The sequence below is a fragment of the Colias philodice genome, chromosome 6, assembly GCF_061535455.1.
Source record: "Colias philodice isolate Cphi_HAF_F1 chromosome 6, ilColPhil1 Martin Lab GWU primary, whole genome shotgun sequence".
Lineage (NCBI taxonomy): Eukaryota > Metazoa > Arthropoda > Insecta > Lepidoptera > Pieridae > Colias > Colias philodice.
The window spans coordinates 823,433-844,311 of record NC_143091.1 but is presented as its reverse complement, the minus strand read 5'-3'; the positions used below and the strand labels follow the sequence as shown (position 1 = coordinate 844,311).

The 20,879-nt window shown below is 34.8% G+C and overlaps 3 protein-coding genes across 4 annotated transcripts; 2 read left to right on the top strand and 1 right to left on the bottom strand.

Annotated features, from left to right (window-relative positions):
* Positions 1-2,413: 2,413 nt before the first annotated feature.
* On the top strand, positions 2,414-12,744 carry alien (COP9 signalosome complex subunit 2 alien). The gene is made up of 8 exons (XM_089696008.1): positions 2,414-2,629; positions 2,973-3,167; positions 3,590-3,715; positions 4,679-4,846; positions 9,956-10,130; positions 10,632-10,770; positions 10,999-11,331; positions 12,013-12,744. The coding sequence occupies exons 1-8, from the start codon at positions 2,576-2,578 to the stop codon at positions 12,155-12,157; spliced, it is 1,335 nt and encodes a 444-aa protein (XP_089552134.1). The 5' UTR covers positions 2,414-2,575; the 3' UTR covers positions 12,158-12,744.
* Positions 5,401-9,949, top strand: LOC149487435 (uncharacterized). 2 transcript variants are annotated; one of them, XM_089696002.1, is made up of 3 exons: positions 5,401-7,465; positions 8,563-8,748; positions 8,842-9,949. In XM_089696002.1, exon 1 carries the CDS (start codon positions 5,853-5,855, stop codon positions 7,374-7,376), a length of 1,524 nt encoding a protein of 507 aa, XP_089552128.1. In that variant the 5' UTR covers positions 5,401-5,852; the 3' UTR covers positions 7,377-7,465; positions 8,563-8,748; positions 8,842-9,949. The 2 variants fall into 2 exon arrangements, with proteins under 2 accessions (XP_089552128.1, XP_089552127.1); XM_089696001.1 differs by having other exon boundaries at positions 8,563-9,027.
* A 910-nt stretch (positions 12,745-13,654) lies between the features above and the next one.
* On the bottom strand, positions 13,655-20,427 carry Vdup1 (arrestin family protein Vdup1). Its single transcript, XM_089695971.1, has 6 exons — positions 19,831-20,427; positions 19,211-19,327; positions 17,866-18,083; positions 15,717-15,899; positions 14,965-15,147; positions 13,655-14,563 (listed from the first exon to the last, which is right to left on the bottom strand). The coding sequence occupies exons 1-6, from the start codon at positions 19,949-19,951 to the stop codon at positions 14,396-14,398; spliced, it is 990 nt and encodes a 329-aa protein (XP_089552097.1). The 5' UTR covers positions 19,952-20,427; the 3' UTR covers positions 13,655-14,395.
* Between the last annotated feature and the right edge of the window lie 452 nt (positions 20,428-20,879).

Below are 20,879 nucleotides of genomic sequence, written 5' to 3'. Positions count from 1 at the left end.
TCGTTCCACTATCACTTTTACACCCTTTAACACTACACCGCACCATGGTATTATTTTATAAGGTATTAACGGTAAGTTTAAATTATGCAAAACCAAACACAATGAATAGGCATGACGAAAGATTTTGAAATTCTCTTCCATAATGTGTGTATACGTTTACTATACAAGAAAAACCCTATATTTCGGTAATATACTTAAATTTAACGAAGATTAAAGCCATTTTTCAAAAAATATTTAATATCTGTGCCAAAACAGCTCGCAGGTGTCATGGCGTAGGCGTGACGTCAAACTTTGGTAAATACGTAATTATTTGTACGCATTGCGAAGAAAATTAAAAAAGTATTTATTTAATATGTGTTATAGAAACGAATTACAAAGTTTATATGTGGTGTGCAGTATTGCAGTGTGAATTCACGTAAAAATAATGCTCAAAAATGTGTTAGTAATTATTTCAAGCGAAAAAATAATAAGAAATTATTGTATAAAGTTGGCGCGGAGAATCCCGAACCATGTATTCGTGAATTCGCAATTATATTTCTGTTCTGAGTCGATAAAGCATACATGAAACAATAGAAAATAAATAAAAATGCGTATTCTCAACATATTCATAACAACAAAATACATCTGACGTGAGTTGTTTACTTATGCGTGACGTCACGCGTGTTTTAGTCAAAATGGCGAACTTCAGAATTTCAATGTTTTATTTTATTGATAATCTCATTAATCTTAATGTTTTTAAGATTTCTAAGTCGCTATATTTAATTTATTTATTATACATTTTCCCTTAAAAACACTAATACGATCATTTATGGATACTGTCGTCATGCCTATTACTTCTAACTTTTATCATGTAAAAACTATATTTTTAGGGAAGACGATTGTTAGCTGTCAAACTTTGTTTAGCAAAGTAGGTTGCTTTTCTTGAAAAAAGTGGCACGCTGGGTGAAACAAAAAATTTTATCGTTCTCTCTCATTTCTTTACACAACACCGGCATAAGTTGCTCTTTTTCTTGTGTGAATGCGACATAAGATATCAATTTGTCTATTGGTTTCTCTGTCTACGTTCCGATATCATCATGAGTGTTGCCAGAAATTTTTAGAGAAAACTAAACTAAATTGCCAGTTGATAAAAAAAGGTATAATTAAAAAAAAATCAAATCTTATATCATAGTTGTACATGTACATTAAAAATAACTACGATAAATAAAAAATACCTTTCAAAATCTATTAAATGTATTTTTAGCAAGATGTACCTAGTCATTTAGTCATTTTTTCACTACATACATTTATAAAAGTTCATGTAGTACCTATGATTTTATTAAGTGATACAATCTTTGTTCACATTTTCTTTTCTTTTTCTTATTACACTGTAATATCCTAAAATAATATTGTCACTCGTTCAAATATATTAATTGTAATATGATTGTTGTAATTTCCTGTAAGTAAAGATACATAAATTATTTTATTGTCTTAAGCAATTATTTAAGAATTAAGAGTTTTCAAACTTTGTATTCTTTGTTGTAAATTCAAAATAAAAATAAAATTGGTGTGAAATCTCCTCCTTTTTTTGAAGTCGGTTAAAAACAAAGCACTCAATGACAACAATACAATAAACAGCACAACCAACATCCGAGTAGGAGGAGCGAGGCAGAATGAGATAAAATAAAGATGATAGACACTAATGTTTTCGAAGATAGATATTTGAATTTAAGAACGCAATATATTTTTGTTTACTTCAGTTCAGCCAATTGCCGTATATTTTAATACGGCAAATAAAAATACCTGCCGTATAAATCGTATTTTAAATGCCTATAAATACTTAAATGTGTGCTTTCTTAATAAAAAAAAAAGGTTTCTTTTAATAGAAAGGGTTTTAGGTTAAAAACAAAGAATTTTTTTAAAGATTGAGCGCCCTATAAGACTGAAAATACACAAACTAGTGCTTTTTTGCTGTTGGTATACTGCCTTTTCGAAAATTGAGTTGGCAACACTGAACATTATCGTCCGATAGCCACTGGGAATATCGGTGTCGGCTCCGATATCCGATATCGTTCCGGACAATGTGAAAGACAGGTACATATTTCATACATTTTACTTCCCTCCGATATCGGATATCGGCTATCGGCTTCCGATATCCGATATCGGATCGGATAATGTGAAAACGCTCTAAGGTTGCGGATCTTCCCATTCAAGCATACATAAACTTAGCGGGCACACTACGCGGAACGAAAGATGTTTCGCGTAATTGCATTTATTATTTTCATTGCATTGTAAATAAATAAATAAATTGTGCAGATCTAAGTGAATTACATTTAAATTGTGATTTAAAAATGAATCGGACAACGCGTCTTAATAATTTTTTGCCTTATATTAAGTTATCTGTAACAGTTGCTGTCAACGTCATATTTTTGGCATTTTTCATTTTGATTTTTGCTACATTGAGCAATTGTCGCGTTTTCGAAAAGAAGACAATGCAATAAAAACAATCAATTATCTGCGAACCTTTAAATAGAGCCAGTTTTATAAATTGTATTTGTAAAAGCACTATCCCTGCTGTAAGCAGTTCAACGATAAAATGTCTGATAACGATGATGATTATATGTGCGAAGAAGAAGAAGATTATGGCCTGGTACGATGATATTCCGCATTTTTCAATGTTATTACACTCAGTAATGTTGAATATAACGTAATTGTTGTAAATTTGATCTTTATATATTAGCATGCATTAATAGTTTTATGTTTTAAACGTATACATCACAGGAGTATCAGAATCATGGGTATCCATCCACCTGGATCCGTACGAACTTAGATTCATGCCGTTTGGAAGCACTGATTCTTGAATCTGATACTTCTTATCGATACTCTACATTACATTTTATTTTGACCCTATCTTATATTGTTTGAGCTACATATTTTCTTTGTACAAATACATTAATTGTGAACATGGATTCATATTATGTGTAAAATTTTAGGAGTATTCCGAAGACAGTAATTCAGAACCAGATGTGGACCTTGAGAACCAGTACTACAACAGTAAAGCATTAAAGGAAGATGAGCCAGCTGCTGCTCTGCTCAGTTTTCAAAAAGTGCTGGAGCTTGAAGGTGGTGATAAAGGAGAATGGGGCTTCAAAGCACTTAAACAAATGATCAAGATTAACTTTAAACTGGTACTTTACTTACTTAATTATCTTTAATTGTATCTGGGAAAGCTTTTGGACTCTTGTCTAACAATAATGCTTGAATATTGCTTTTGTAATGTTTTTGAATCTAAAATTTTGTATATCACCAACCATTCTCTACCAGTCTTTGATAATAAGAAGTATTGACGTGACAACGTCTTATAATTCGATAAAGCCGGCTGCACGCACGAAAAAACATGACTCATGCGGCGTTACCTCGCTCTGAGGCGTTCCATGTAAGGCTTAAAGTGCAAGCGAGAGCACGGAATGAGCGACAAAGAAGCACAATAGGACGTTGTCACGTTCAACTATCGTCAGTAAACCTACTTTACAGACAATTTTTTTTTTTTCCTTAAGTTATGTGTTATAGAAACTATTATATTATTGAGTAACTAACTTCTTCATTTTAGGGCAACTTCACGGAAATGATGACGAGGTATAAGCAACTATTAACATATATTAAAAGTGCTGTTACAAGGAACCACTCGGAGAAGTCCATTAATTCCATCCTGGATTATATATCAACATCTAGAAATGTAAGTTTATAAAAAACATTGAAATTAATTAATCTAAATTTAATTATTTGATTTTACTATCAGTAAACATTATTTCTGTCAATTCTAATTGGACATTTTACAAGCTATCTTCATTACATTATTTTGTGATGAATTGATTTATTGTAATGTTATAATGTAATTATTTGTGATTTTTTCAAATTCAAAATTCAAATTCATTTATTAATTGCTTGAACACGTACATTAGATGTTTTCTATTACAAACTAGCTTACCGCCCGCGGCTTCGCCCGCTTTGTCTAAAACCGAATAAATTATATACTAAAACCTTCCTCTTGATTCACTCTATCTATTACAAAAACCGCATCAAAATCCGTTGCGTAGTTTTAAAGATTTAAGGGGAATCTCCCTAAATTTTATGTGAATTTGCATACATATTCTGAAACACATACAATCAAAATGTAACTTTAGTATATGATTTATTGGGTCTTTTTATTTCAATCTACAAGACAGTTACGTAATTGTAACATTTTCGCTCGATTCATTTTTTATTCAAAAATTATGCCTTTTTAAAGGATTATTACATTTTTTTAAAGATTTACTTGGACTTTATGTCTAAAATAAATGTTAACAGTAAGAAAATAGAGTTTACTATCGAATACCAAGATATTTTTTCTCTAAATCAATTATTACTTTAGTTATAAACGAAATAAGAATTGAGACTTACTTTTCGAGCTCGAACGCGATCAAAGAGCGCACGCGATATTCAACTTTATTACGGCTGTATTAGCGTCTAGTACCGTAACCGGTCTCTCAGTGCCAGAAATGAAAAAGGGAGCCTCCTCTTAAGCATACAAAGGAACATAGGGACAGAGAAAGCGACTTTGTTTTATACTATGTAGTGAAGTATTGCATAACAGTGTTCGGCATGTGGACTGGCATGCAATCCATTACATTATTTTGTTTGAAATGTTTATAATTCCCAGATGGAGCTCCTTCAAGACTTCTATGAAACTACATTAGAAGCACTGAAAGACGCAAAGAATGACAGGCTGTGGTTCAAAACTAACACTAAATTGGGAAAACTCTACTATGATAGGGGAGATTTTATTAAATTAGCAAAGATACTGAAGCAGTTGCATCAGAGCTGTCAGGTATTTTTCTCAATATTTTTAAGCTGGATATTAGGTACTATAAGTTTCGTCAAACATTTACTATTTATTTTATTTTTTATTTTTTTACTTTTTATAACCTATTATAAAAAAAGAGTGTGTGTGCCGAGCATACGTGTTAGAAGTGAAACTTCTTTGGCAAGATTCAAAGATACCAAATCTTCGCCTTACTCCATGACGTGACGGTATTGCCATGTCGTGACCTTGAAATTTGACTCTCAATGTGCCTAAATAAGTTTCACTTCAAAATGTAAATCATGTTCTAACCAAGGTGAAATAAGTAATTTACCATATTTATTATCATTCAATAATTCAAATATTTTGTGGAAATGTGTTGACGCCTTGTGTGCAAAATTATTAATTACACACACACACAGGCTCGCGAGTGCTCATCGGCCGATCGCCCCCCCCGCCCCGCGCGTCTGCTCCTGCTCTCTCAGCTTCGCGGCTCGTGCGAACAGTCGAACACACGCATTAATTATTACAATTTGTTTGTACAGTTTGTCTGTACTATTAATAAAAAAGTAAATAGTAAGTAGTAAATTGCCGAGCACAAATATAATCCTTGAACTACCATTACGCCTTCTTATTTCACCGGCGACGAAGCCATCAAAGCCGCAACCAGCCTTTTCATTTTGGGCCCTACGAGACGGATATCAAAATCAGCACCTATACAGAGGAAGGAATCGCGCACGTGGCAGCCATTTCGCCGGTGAAGACTGTGGTGAAGACATACAGAGCTGAGAGTCACCATATTTGGAAGCATCGAACTCGCACCTACTTCAATGGGATATTTGTGAGAACCGGGGAAGTGGCGTTATTGTGAGTTCGTTCCAATTTTTTCCATTATGAATTTAATTTTGAATCTTTCCGATTCATTTCAATTGAAACTCATTAAATATATCTCATTTTGCTTTTTACTTTCGCCTTTAGTGCGGATCTAAAAGCCTTACCAATTATTATTATTAATTGTTTTGTGCATTGATATATGCGGAAACCTCATAATCATTATCTACTCATACACTCAGATGAATCAATTAACGAAATTACAAAATTTCATTACCTACGCGCATCTCTAAAAGATAGTGCAGCTTTGATTATTCGAGCGCTAGATTTTTCAGCTGATAATTATAGTATTGCTTGGGATCTACTCTGTGATCGCTACAACAATAAGCGACTTCTTGTCAATAATCACATTCAGTCAATTTTTAATATCGAAGTATTAACTAAGGAATCATCCAAGGGTATGCGTAATATTATCGATAATGTAAATAGAAATCTTAGAGCACTAAAGACACTGAATTTACCTACTGAACACTGGGATGCACTTATCATCCACATTTTGTCGAATAAATTAGATTCAGTTACAAGTCGGGAATGGGAAACGTACCGCAACACATTTAAAGACTTACCTACGCTTGAGAATCTCCTTACATTTCTTAAAAACCGGTCGGATTTACTAGAAACAATGGAGGAAGCCAGCGCTAAACGCCGGCACAGCGACGTCACACATAATCGTCAGAAATCATTAGTTGTCAATTCTTTATCTCCTCCTACTACGAATAATAAACCACAATATGTTTGTCCGTTATGCAAGCACAATCATCCAATATACCGTTGTCAGAAATTCAAGTCACTTTCATTAGAACACAGAATGCAAATACAACCAATCATGGGCAATCTTCCCGAACAGCGCTTGCATGCTGAGTTTCCGTTCACCAACACTGCTGTTGACTACGCCGGGCCGGTCATGATACTGAACCGTAAGGGAAGAGGAAGTAGAACCATGAAATCCTATCTTTGCATATTTGTGTGTTTAGCCGTCAAGGCCGTGCACATAGAACTTGTGACCGATCTGAGCAGTGAGTCATATTTAGCTGCATTAAATAGATTTATTGCTCGTAGGGGCAAACCAACAAACATTTTTTCTGATAATGGAACAAATTTTGTAGGCGCATGTAACGAATTATCTAAATTCCTTAAACAAAATTCTGATACTATTAAATCACAAACATCGAACATGTCAATTAACTTTAGATTTTCACCAGCTTATAGTCCACATTTTAACGGATTAGCTGAGGGTTCGGTTAAGTCATTTAAACACCACTTGAAGCGAGTAGTAGGTTGTAATAATTTAACTTATGAAGAAATGAATACGGTTCTTGTACAGATTGAGGCGATCTTGAACTCAAGACCCCTCACCCCTATTTCTTCAGATCCATCGGATCTTACAGCTCTCACACCATCGCATTTTTTAATTGGACGAACAATAACATTTCTGCCTACTCCTCAGGTCAAAGAAACTACTGCTGTGCACACTCTTTCACGATATATGAGAACACAGCAACTGAAAACCCATTTCTGGAACATTGAGATAATATTAATATGGAGACGATACCGCCTACATCACTTATGTTCCGCTCAACATACGTCATCTGGCGTAACTGCACTCAGTCGCTTGCTCGCTCATTGGCGCAAACGTCACGCTCATTTTTTATTTGTTTTAAAGTGAAACGCATCAAATATGCCTACGTGTGTGTTACGATATTGCACAAATAATACAAATAATACGGAAAAGTGCAAAGGAATAACTTTTCATCAGTAAGTAACTAGATAATAATTTTTAAAACTTAGTTAGAACAAAATTTTTGGCGGGCGACATTTTGCGTCATTTGTCATAGATTAAAAATTTAAGATATGACATTGGGCATGAAATAAGTGTTGTTAAAGTCCGGTCGCGGAGCAGGAAGAATTTCGTACATAAACCTGTTATTACCTCTCACTGTCACTCCCTTGTAAAAATAATGTGTCTTGCTCGCACAGGTGCAATGACCGCCGTCCTTAGGGATTGTAAACCTTTAACCTGAGAGCGTAAGGTTTGTGTTTGCTTGATTGGTGTCAGGTGTTCAATTATGATTTTGTGAATTCAAAATTTATAAGAATAAACCTCAAACTCTTTATGTCCAATCAAAATCCGCCTAAGTCGAAATCGCGTGTTAGACTAACGTATTCCTGTAATATTGAAGTTTCATTTCTTATGTGTGTACACGCACACTTTTTTTTATATAATATATCGTGGTTATTGAAAAAGTTAAAATGTAACTAACTTATAAGTATTGTAAATGAATAAAGGACATTTATTTAATAAATTAGTAAAAAACATTTTCTCCTCCAAATATTTCATGTAAACTGCACTTCATTCAAAAATGTTTGTGACCACTGTCAGTAGGTAAAGAGATCATTGTACGAAATTCTTTCTGCTCCGCGACCGGACTTTAGTAATATTTGCTGGCGTATATTTGTATAGTATAAAATAATAATTTTACATATTTAGAAAAGCATAGACTAGTTGTTAATTGAAAAAAGGTGAAATCATGAAATATGAAAATCAATTACTTAATCACCAATTTTTTTTTATTAATTGATTTTAACTAAGCTACTGACTTGTGCGTATAATTGATTATATTTTATTATTCATTCTGCACTAATTTTATAAAGAGGAAAACTTTGTTTGTTTGTTTGATTCTAATGAATAGGCTCATAAACTACTGGATCGATTTTGATGAAATTTGGCACAGACAATCTTTAGACCCTGAGAAAGAACATAGGCTACTTTTTATTGCGAAATATCTACCACGGGCGAAGCCGGGGCGTACCGCTAGTTCAGAGATAAGTAATTAATATTTTTTCTATTTAAGGTTTCCATGTCTGGGCCGTGAAGAAAGGGAAAATGGGTAAAATTTGTCCAAAACAACCGCAGTGAAGAAACCTGGTTACCATCCGATAGAACTTGCGTCTGTTCATTGCATTTTCGCGATGAGGATAAATATACCACAAAAGCGGGAAGGCGTTTTCTAAAGAAGTCTGCTGTTCCTTGTATTGATGTTAGTAATAATAATAAAATTTTACGGATTTGTATAACAAATAAAATATTATTTTAGCCATCACTAACATTATTATTATTATATTTATTTTAGCCGAAGGTGTGCTACAATAGTACTGGAACAATACAAGCAATTTCTGAGGAACATGTTCTGAGGATGATGAACTAAATAAACACAATTTTTACACGGCTTGTATTTTTTTTCTAAAAAAGGCTCAGTTTGTAAGGAATGAAACTTCCCATAGCCCTGAACCTAAAACCCGAATAAAATTAAATTATTCCATATGACGTCACTATGTATTTACATCATCCTATATTATATGCCAGATATTGTAAGCCCCGCGTAGTAAAGTCAGTTTATACCTAAAATAAATATTAAGTAAGTACAAAGAAAATTTCAAGTCAACGTGCATGTAAGGAGTGGCACCCAATAAAATAGACAGAATGAAACAAACTGTCGCCTCTATAGCGGTGAGTCAGTGACATCGCATAATCTATGACTGTCTAGCCGTCATTCGCGCGCCCCGCGCCGCCGCGCGCCGCGCACAGATTTTGTTCGTGGTGTCTGCTGCATATTAATATTATCTCAATGTTCTGGAATAGATTTCATAAAGAATACATTACAGAACTTCAAAAACGACAGAAATGGCGCAAAGATGGAGGACAGCTCAAACTTGGAGAAATGGTCGTAGTAAAAGATGAGCGACTGCATCCCAACCAGTGGCTTCTGGGACGAGTGACTCGCCTCCACCCCGGCTCCGACGGCGTGACCCGCGTAGCTGACGTCCTCACCTCTTCAGGGATACAACGACGGGCCTTTAACCGACTGTGTCCCCTACCCATAGAAGATCAGAACTCCGTTCCTGGGCCGGCAACATGTTGACGCCTTGTGTGCAAAATTATTAATTACACACACACACACAGGCTCGCGAGTGCTCATCGGCCGATCGCCCCCCCCGCCCCGCGCGCCTGATCCCGCTCTCTCAGCTTCGCGGCTCGTGCGAACAGTCGAACACACGCATTAATTATTACAATTTGTTTGTACAGTTTGTCTGTACTATGTAAATTGCCGAGCACAAATATAATCCTTGAACTACCATTACGCCTTCTTATTTCACCGACGACGAAGCCATCAAAGCCGCAACCAGCCTCTTCAAAATGTTTATGTCATTTGCCTTTTATTAAAATTACTTTGTTATTATTTTAAGACGGATGATGGCGAAGATGATCTCAAAAAAGGCACACAACTCCTAGAAATCTATGCTCTAGAAATTCAAATGTACACCGCACAAAAGAATAATAAGAAATTAAAAGCCTTGTATGAACAATCACTTCATATTAAATCAGCAATACCTCATCCTCTTATTATGGGTGTTATCAGAGGTAAGAATAAGTTTATCTTTTTGTGAAGTTGTAATCATTATAAAACATGTAGTTTTGTTCACACTTCATTAATATAAGCTGAAAAAAATACAGATTATCAAATAAAAAAACATCAGAATCATGCAATGCAAATGCATTAACAAAAATATTTTTGTTTATAATTTCTTATTAGTATTTTAATAAAGCAGCTTATATGATACATAATAATAAATATTTCAGGACAATTTTCACACAAGGCTCAATCTGATCCCATACTAAGCTTTCGCTTGTGTTATGGAAACCAGATGGCTGATAAACATACATGAAATTTTAAATAAATACTTATAAAGATAATAAACACCCAGACACAGAGCAAACATCTATGTTCATCACAAAAATATTTGCCCCGGGTGGGAATCGAACCCACAACCTCTGGCTTGGAAGGCAGGGACACTACCAACCAAGCCAACCGGTCAGTGATGGTGTATTTATTTTTGTTATATTATTCCTTGTAATTTCCAGAATGTGGTGGCAAAATGCATCTGCGTGAGGGAGAGTTTGAGAAGGCGCACACGGACTTCTTTGAAGCTTTCAAGAATTACGATGAGTCTGGTAGTCCACGGAGGACGACTTGTTTGAAATACCTGGTTTTGGCTAATATGTGAGTGATAATTTTTTAATACATTATATCTGTTTGAAATTTATTGATAATCTATTTATATTGGATTTTAATTTTAGATAAATTGTAATTTTATTTTACCCAATTTTTTGGGAAATTTTTGTTTTCCCCTCTTAACACATAAAACTATGTTTAACATAGTATTACGTAATTATTACGTAATTTAGTTCTTCAGGTTTATAACATTTTATATATTTTTTTTCTTTTTAGGCTAATGAAATCTGGAATAAATCCATTCGACTCGCAAGAAGCAAAACCATACAAAAACGATCCAGAAATTCTAGCAATGACAAACTTAGTTATGGCGTACCAAAATAATGATATTAACGAATTTGAATCAATTCTCAAGCACAATAGAAACAACATTATGGACGACCCCTTTATTAGAGAACATATTGAAGATTTGTTAAGAAATATTAGGACTCAAGTTCTTATCAAACTAATTGGCCCTTACACTAGAATTCATATTCCATTTATATCGAAAGAATTGAACATTGACGAGAAGGAAGTCGAGAATCTTCTTGTCACCTGTATACTTGATAAGTAAGTTCACTATTATTTATGTTCTTTTGGATATACTTTTTGGTTGACTTTTTGCTTATGATTGAGGTCACATCACATCATATCACATATTCACATTTGATTAATTACACAAAATACACAATGTTATAATATATTATGCTGTTTTATGTGTTTTTGTGGCATTTATCAGCCTCCGAATCAGTGTAAAGTTCTACACAGACCTTTTTTACATAAATTACGTGACATGTTAAAGAGAGGGAGGGGAGTCAAATCCCATCTAATCTTACGTTGGAGATAGTCTCATCAAATATCACGCAATTTTTTTCCTGATTGATACAGAAAAAAAAGACGTGTGGCACTCGGGGACTGCCGCGGTAAAGCTATTGCATGCTATGCCTTCAAGCCACACCTCCGTGCCCGTCGGAGTGGGGAGCGTGAGGTTTTTCGTTACTAAATTTCTGGATTCGGTCCCCGCGCTCAAGGCCCGCGATAGAAGCTATGCAATAGCTTAACACCTCACCTAATTAATGGAAAAACCTTAAAAAAAGTTAAAAATATCCAGCACAACATCCGGCTGAATAGACCGTGTGAGGTTTAAAAAAATACACTCACACAAATACAAATACAATACACTCACTCATTCAAATACAATACACTCACTCATGCAAATACAATACACTCAATACTATTTTTCCATTCCAGCACGATATCCGGTCGCATAGACCAAGTGAACGCAGTACTAGAACTAGCGGGCGGTGCGCAAGGCGCGGCTCGCTACTCCGCGCTCGACAAGTGGACCTCGCAGCTCGCGGGCCTGCACCTCGCGCTCGCCAACAAGATGGCCTGACTGTGACGGTGAACGAGCTGTACGAAGACTCCATACAAAACGCTAAGAAACATCGACTGGCATGAACTATTAAACGTCCGCTTAATCACACTCAAACATTGGAAACGAACATCAAGGCATACGAAGACAGACTCCATACAAAACGATAAGAAACGAACATCGACCGGCATGAACAAGACTGTTAAACGTCCGCTTAATCCCGTTGAAACCCTTCGAAACGAACATCAACTGGCATGAACTATTAAACGTCCGCTTAATCACGTTCAAACCCGCTCAAACATCAACTGGCATGAACAAGACTGTTAAACGTCCGCTTAATCACTCTAAACTCTTTGAAATGAACATCAACTGGCATGAACAAGACTGTTAAATGGTTGTCCGCTAGGAGTTTAGTTATACGTGTTTGTGTTAGTGATCGGTTTCAAAAGCCGTCCCTAGACGGTCATGCAATATGGCGTTAACTTGCACATGCATGAATAATCGTTTTAAGAAGTCTCTTGATGGTCATGCAGCATGATATTACGTGCTGTCATGTTTAATTTAATAATTGAAATTAATGATGTGCAAACCAGATGCTAGAAGCCCATCGAAGCACGTATGATCATTTAGATTTTAGACCGAACAAGTATCAGTGTTTAAGATAATTTTGTGAACTGAACATGTAAAAAATACATGATTTCATGTTTTTAGTTACTGATGTATTATGACAGTTTACGTAAATATATGTCATGATTGCATTGCCGTGTAGGGACTGCTTTCTAAACGGCTCACTCCTATAAGCAAACGCATTGACGAGACTTCTATAGGTAAAGCGGATGACCACTTGAAAGCGTTGTTGATGAATCTGTATATTTGCTTGAGTGAGCCGTTTCAAACGTTTTATAGGGAGTTTCACTTCGTAATTCGTATTCTGTATACTGTGGTTATAGTGCTCGTGCAAAACTGGCAATAGTGTGGGGGGATGTGAGGGCATAGGTCTCTCCCCCTCTGAGGTCGAATGAATTACAAATTAATATATTGCCCAAATGAAGTTATGAAAATTTCTCCAGCTTCCTTGCTTTCATAAAATCAATAATAAAATTGTACAGCTCAATATAAAATCGATTATTACTAAAATTGTTATTGTTCAGTTCTTAAATGATATGAAAACGTTTTCATATGCATGTTTAATGCATGCCAATCATTGAGGATACTGCTCTTTAATAAAGTCTTTCGAGATTATTATTTATTTTTAATTTTATTATCCTTACTTCCTTATCCTTGACAACATAGTTTTGGAGTCGTATTGCATCGAGTCTATCATATCTTAACGGTTCTAAGTTGTCGATTTCGATATCGGACTTGGTATCGTTAAATGTTTTGATTTAGAAATTAAAATAAACGCGATTTATTGAACAAAATATTATTAATTATACCGAAATTTCGAACACGAAGGTCACGGGCGAAACATTGTTTTGGTTGGTATTAAAAAGGTATACTTAAATAAAACACAATATTACATTACTATATTTATTATTGTATACATTTCTTAAAAGTATGAAAAAAGTTAAGTAACAATAATATAATTCATTTCAATAAAGAATTGGAATGCAAAAGCAACCCTGATATTAAGTATCCAATAAGAATAACATAGCTACATGCTATTAGCACCTATACAGTAGATATAAGCCAATATCAAATACATCTTTATTGAAAAAATAAAAGAATACTACATTAAAATGGACGGATTGTCATATCACAGGTTAATATAAAAATCATTAAAAACCTATTAAATTCTATAAAATACGCAATCGATACAAAAGTACATCTAAAATATCTCTAAATTCTCATTTAATGTAAATGTTTAATGGCACAAGTTATTAGATTAGTGTGTATATAACGAGTTAATTTTTTGACGTTGTGTGAAATTGATATGTAAAGACTGAACACAACTATGTTATAATTATAAAAATATAGCAGCATTAACATTTACATTTCAAATTTGTATAGAACAATAATCACAAATTTTCAATAGCAATATGCAATTCGTGTATTTGAAGGTAGATTGAAAAAAATAAGTAAATTTCGATCAATTTATACCTATTCAAATACAATTCAATTCGGTACACACGCACTGCGTATATTTACAAAAATGCGCATACAGAGTTCGAAAACCGAACACCATTCAATTTTTTTTTTCTTTTTTTTAATTAGTTCTGTCAAAAGCTATTCGACCTCCTTGTTTGTCATGTGACATGTCTAATGAGTCTGTTTCTCATGTAGCCACGGTCTGAATATCGGTAGTGTGCTCGGGTAGTGCGTGGGCGGGTGCGTCTCGTCGTCGTCGTCGCGGAACGGATACGTACCTAGCAGTATTGGCAGTTGGAGCTTCACTTCCTTTTCCAGACTCTTCGGTTCGATTACGAACTGTGTGAAATAAAATATTAATAGAATTAATAGATGTTATTTTATTGGTAAAAACAGCCTGCATTTTCGGATTAGTAAATAAATTACCGGCAAAATGATTTTCTTGGGAGATAATGTCTGCGGGCTGCGTCCTAAACTCAAAATACAAGTTCCGTATTGGAACTTATAGAAGACATAATTTTTTAAAGATTTCCACAAGGGACGTCGGTAAAAGTCACATAGAAATCCATCAAATAAGAGTTCATTTTAACGTGCTTAAACACAAGCTCAATACGATTTATATCGTTTATTTAGAACCATTGTTGATTGACGCTTCGCTCGTATTGATCGTAGTGTGATAGTAAGGTATCTGATTATACCTTCAGGACACGAAACCCTATATAAAGTAGTGATGCACTCACAAACACGTCGTACTGCACGGAGATGAGGTGGCACCCGCGCAGGTTGGTGGGCGGCAGCGGCGGCACGTACAGCAGCTCGCGCCAGCGGTCGGCGCCGCCCGCGCGGCACTTGCCGTGCGCCAGCCGCGCCAGCGACCGCACCTCGCGCGCACAAACGCGCCCGTGTGCCGTGTACTGGATCGTCTGCCACGTAACAACATAACTAACATTTTTGACGTGACGACGTCTTATAATTCGATAGAGCCGGCTGCACGCACGAAAAAACATTACTCATGCGGCGTTACCTCGCTCTGAGGCGTTCCATGTAAGGCTTGAAGTGCAAGCGAGAGCGCGGAACGAGCGACAAAGAAGCACAATCGGCTGTTGTCGCGTTCAACTATCGTCAGTAAACCGACTTTACAGACAACCAATTTTTTTTATACGTGAGTTTCAAATAGTTATTTGCCTCATCCAACTTATACACCCATAATACGGCATAAAAATTATAATTTTAATAAACTCTCGATAATCTGAACAAGTTGATTGGTAGAGATCATGAGATGACATAAATAGATACAGTTTTAAAGTATTATAATGAAGCCTATTGCTGTTTCAAATGTTACACAAAGTTATTTAACTAACTCTATTTCAATAAAATGCGACAATAACTACAAAAAGATAGTAAACACTTTTCCGACACATAATAGAAACTGAAAAAAAAATTTACTCGTAAATAAGTCCACCAAACAAATTTACCAACTATCCTTAGTTACCTCGGTAAGCGACGCTCTCGTGCACTTTAGAGCGGTTCGCGAATTGTTCGCAATGTGCGCGGTGAGCGCGATGCTCTGGCCGGGCACGTACGCGCCGCGGTCGAGCGACACGCGGCAGCTCACCGAGCCACCGCCTACGCAGCCCACACCGAGCTTATGTTCGACGTTAAGCTCGAATTCTTGCTGCAATTTGAGGGAAAAATTGTTTTGGGAATACCTATCTGCTGCAAGAAACAGATGTCAGACGTCCATTGCACCTAGGCATGGACTTCCTTAAAATTAACGCACACGGCAGCTTACCGAACCGCTTCCCTTTCCACCCAAATCACAAATTAATTCTGGGAAAAGTGACAGGAAGAACTGATATTGATATCTGTAATAGGACTTCCAATTCTACTAATCAGGGACGTAATCATAAATTAAAATGGAAACCATTTATTTTTAACTAGCGACCCGCCCCGGCTTCGCACGGGTGCAATGCTGATCTAAATACACTACAAAAAACTGTGAACGTTGTATGTATATAAAAACATAGCGGCCCGCTCCGGCTTCGCACGGGTATAAAATAGATAGCCGGCCGGCCGGTACCGCCGCAAACGCTACGTCCCGCAATTTTTAAATCTGTAATATCTTCGAAAATATTCACTTAAATCATACGGTGTAAAGGGCCATATAGATCTATATTAAATGAACAATGTATTGAAGGTATTTAATTAGTTAAGGATTAATGCTGTATTGGTTAAAATCGCATCGAAAATTAGCCATTATTTGTCGTAAAAAGTAAATGACAAAAAAAAGTTATTGTGGGTTATCCATAAGAGATAGATATACCATACATATACCATCGCGGACTTTTCTGTAGACCTTTTCAATGTGTATAATACTTAGTAGATTATTTTGACAAAACTCGTAGGGTTCAGCCTGCGTTTGCAATGTAAGCGGAAAAAAATGTAATTTTTTACGACATCACATTAGAAAACTCAAAAATAACAGTACTTCTCCACTATTTAATGGATGTTATTATACATATAAACCTTCCTCTTGAATCACTCTATCTATTAAAAAAACTGCATCAAAATCCGTTGCGTAGTTTCAAAGATTTAAGCGTACAAAGGGACATAGGGACAGGGAAAGCGACTTTGTATTATACTATGTAGTGATTTATATCAGGTTAATTAATTTGCACGATTTTCCTGTTCTATAATAGTTATAGAAGATACATCATACACGCCGCAACGCGCGCGTTGGAATTCGGGTGAAATAAATTAGCTTGCAGCATTTTTCAACTGTGTAATTTTAATTAATTACTCGTATTAATACACGCACTAAAAATTCCAAAAAGGCACTGTCGATATTACTTAAAGCCTAGTATAGTAATTAGTATTGGAATCAATTTACAATGGAATCACAGTAATTAGTATTAGCTGTGTTAAAGCCACACCACGGTTCATTGGCATCATTATTATGAAGATTGAAGAGCATTGAAAATTCTACTTTCAAAAATGAAATATATTGTATTCTTTATTGGCTCTTTATGCTCAATGAAAATTCTTTAAAAACCAAACTATTGAATAGCTCTTAACAAAAAAATGTCATTCAATTTCAATCATGTCTAGACGCTATTAATAACAATAGAATGGTGACTAAGAACGCATCATAGTGCAATAACGACTGAATGTATTAACGCTAATGACATGCAACACAAAGTCAAATGACTTTCACTGTTTCCTCAAGCAGGTGTGCATTATTGTTATATAATCAGCATAATGTTCAGTGGAATACCTTCCTTGAAACTCTGAAAGCTATAAAAAATATGCAAAAAATGTTTTGGAGAATGCGCGTCGGGCGACTATCACTAACAATCCCATAGCTATAGCTACGTATTCTTTAGCTACTATACTATCTGAGGCAGGCTTTTCGATTAACATATGTGTATATTTCCGTGCTTAATAACATAAACTTAACATAACGTAAACATTACTTTAATGTGTTCAATTAAACAATAAATATTACAACTTAAATACACATTTTAGCACCACATAATTTTATTACATTTAAAATCTATGATATAAGCTTAATATAAGATACCGAAGGCACAACACAACACTTATTAAAATCCCTCATATAAAAAAGCAACATTCATACTCACAGAAAGCACAGGGGGCTCCAAATTAAGATCAATCGGGTTCATAACAATGAACACTTGCTGGTTCTTGTGCGTCAAGCCATTGGGTTCCCGCAGCGCTGCCTTACAGTAGTACTGGACCCAACCGTGAGTTCCGAGAAATGTGGAGGGCAAGCCCATTGGGAGGCCTAATTTGAAGGGAAAGCTGTGGATGCCTGGCGACAAGACTGATGCGCTGTGACCTATTGGAATGGAGTAAAAATGTAATATGTTTCAGAATACTGTACGCTCAAAGATCGAAGCGCCCATTGGACGAAAAATTAGCTTACAAGTTACAACACGTCGTGGGCACAAAGATCCACAACGCGAAGTGCGTTTTATGCCCGAAAACTAAACGCGTTGTTACAATCATAGAAAGAACACGGCGAAATCATGTCCGGTCGACCTAGCGTTCGTTGGGTCGTGAACGTTTTCATGAGCCATATCACAAATTACGCGAAGTGATTTTTTTGTGACCACAACACGTTGTGCGCTATTTGCTATTTTCGCTTGTATGTGATAACAATTTTCTAGCAGAACAATGAATAGGTTGGCTACAACAACTACAATGTAATATTTTCATTCTAACTTCCTGAAATAGTATACACTTGCATGTCCTTCATGGTATTGCAATGGTATTGTTCTTAATACAAATTTTAATCTCTTATTATATCTCCTAGCAAATCCATGCTAAATGTAAAAATCAGTTCAGTTATTAATCTGTTACACAGTTACAGCATAATATAAGTATGGATAAGTAGAACAGACAGTGTTGTGTTTCATACTTCATGGAAAAATTATAAAATAATGTGCTTGAATAATAGAGGAAAAGCATCATAATATGATACTAGTATATTATACTAGTGTTATTATAAAATACTTCATGAAATAACTCCCTCTAAGATCATTAAACCACTGAGCATAACATATTACATACAGTTATGTTATAGTATTTGAAATGAATTATGTTTGAAATTTTTCAGTTCTCAGGAAAATATGTCTTATTAAAATTAATTTGCTTATTGTTCTCACATAATTTTCACACAAAATATAATTCATAAATGTGAACAAGGAATCAAAAATAAATGAATGACCTTTTGTTTGCTTTCCAGATTGATTTCTCTAGCATTATTAAAATTTGCCAAATTATTTCTGATCTGTGTTGATAAAAATAACAATTTCCCTGCTGATTACTTAAATCTGATTGCCTGTTACCTACATAATTATATAACCATTAGTTACTAGTGATTATTATTTATTATACAATCTTGGTTAGTAGTCATTAACTCTTATATAAAAGTTATATTTTTATAATTAAATAGATAAGTACCAGGTTCTCCCAAAAGTCTCATCCTGAAGTCTATGTAGTTCTCTTTATCAAAGAGCCTCTCGTGCCGACCAGACCCCACCCTAACCACGCCTTCGCCAATTACATGAAAGTGGAGTCCTGAAATTTTAAAATATTATTAGGTGTCAATAAATAATTATGTTATTGTTCATTTAGATCTACATATATATTTAGGTGTGTGCATACAGTAACTAATTTTAGTAGACATAAAATATATATATTTCTATTCTATTAATTTATTGTCATAACTAATCTCATAAAAAGGATAATATTGATACTTTGATTAATAAATAATAGTGGATAAATAAAAGTATAAAAAGTCATTCAACATCTTTTCTTATAAGAATCCTTTTGTCCTTTACAAATCACTAAGTACTTATTTCACCTATACATATACTACCATGTTGGGCCCATAAGTTTATGGCCAATCTCTAAACTAGTTAGCCTTCTTCCGCCCACATTACAAGAATTGGAAGAAGTTTAACAATTTCAATTGTAATTACTTTCTATGCCATATTAAATTTATCTATAATTCAGTCATAACATTTAAAATGAAATTTCAAATTAGTATGTAGTTTCAATAATTATTAATGTTCTCTTACCCAACACAGGAGTGTCATCTTGCAATTCCATTAATACCTTTCCCGATAAGAACTGACCAGGAAAATATAACAAAGAAGTATTGTCAAATACTATCAAAAACTTTAACAGTTTTCTCGGCATTTTTGCGTTTTATGATTATAAGCTCACAGAAAGTTTAATTCTTTGCCTCACTTATTTATTTTATTATTATTAATTGTATAAATGCATTACAATACTTTGTTTAATAACACTATCGTTGCATGTGGTTTTTGATTAGAAACACTTTTTAGGAGAAACTTAAATTATTATCTCATGCACGTACGATGACATTATTTAAATTAAACATCTCAAGTCCACTTGTAGGTGGGAATTGAGAAACACTGAGTGAATAGTGAAGGCCAACCAATTCTTATGTAAATTACTCGAAAAAGTATGGTTTTTGAAATCCTATAATATTCAAATAAGAATATTGTAATAATTTCGATTAAAAACGACTATAACGGCACTTCACTTTAATATAAAAAAAGTTTATAAAACTTTTAATAAACTTCGAAGAGACTCGCGATTAAAAACTTGTTTAACTCGTCAATGTCAGATGTCACGGTGACTTTTTTGACTTGAATATGACTTGAATGACATAAATCACCATTGGCAAAATTGTGGCAACGCAGTACTGCCATAAATTAAAATATTGAATTGAATTGACATAAATCACACCACAGACGTCAGACACCAAAGAAATCGGCGTACGACACAGACCCCGTTTTCCAATTACAGCACTAGAGTGCATTATGCGGCATAATGCTTAACGTTGAATGTTCCAACTACAGCAACGCTTCGCACAATCGAGCACTAGAAAAAGTAATGCGCGTGAATTGATGCGTGCAATCGATATATCGTTAGTAATTATTAATTGTTGGAAACAATTTTAAAGCTTTCGTTTCATTGTAGTTTTTTCGAAATAATCAAAGTTAATTCAAATTGTGTTAAAAAAATAAATATAAGTATGGATGAAGGTACAAAAATTGAAAAAAATGTTAATGAAATAATCAAAATCCAAATTACTTAA

What these genes read in the sequence shown, in the direction of transcription:
- alien (XM_089696008.1), top strand. Translation starts at nt 2,576, where the DNA reads ATGTCTGATAACGATGATGATTATATGTGCGAAGAAGAAGAAGATTAT. An exon ending in TCAAGATTAACTTTAAACTG is followed by an intron (nt 3,168 to 3,589) that starts GTACTTTACTTA and finishes TCTTCATTTTAG; the next exon opens with GGCAACTTCACGGAAATGAT. An exon ending in TACCTGGTTTTGGCTAATAT is followed by an intron (nt 10,771 to 10,998) that starts GTGAGTGATAAT and finishes TTTTCTTTTTAG; the next exon opens with GCTAATGAAATCTGGAATAA.
- LOC149487435 (XM_089696002.1), top strand. Translation starts at nt 5,853, where the DNA reads ATGCGGAAACCTCATAATCATTATCTACTCATACACTCAGATGAATCA.
- Vdup1 (XM_089695971.1), bottom strand. Translation starts at nt 19,951, where the DNA reads ATGCCGAGAAAACTGTTAAAGTTTTTGATAGTATTTGACAATACTTCT. An exon ending in GAGACTTTTGGGAGAACCTG is followed by an intron (nt 18,084 to 19,210) that starts GTACTTATCTAT and finishes CCATTCCAATAG; the next exon opens with GTCACAGCGCATCAGTCTTG. An exon ending in CGAGAGCGTCGCTTACCGAG is followed by an intron (nt 15,148 to 15,716) that starts GTAACTAAGGAT and finishes GTTACGTGGCAG; the next exon opens with ACGATCCAGTACACGGCACA.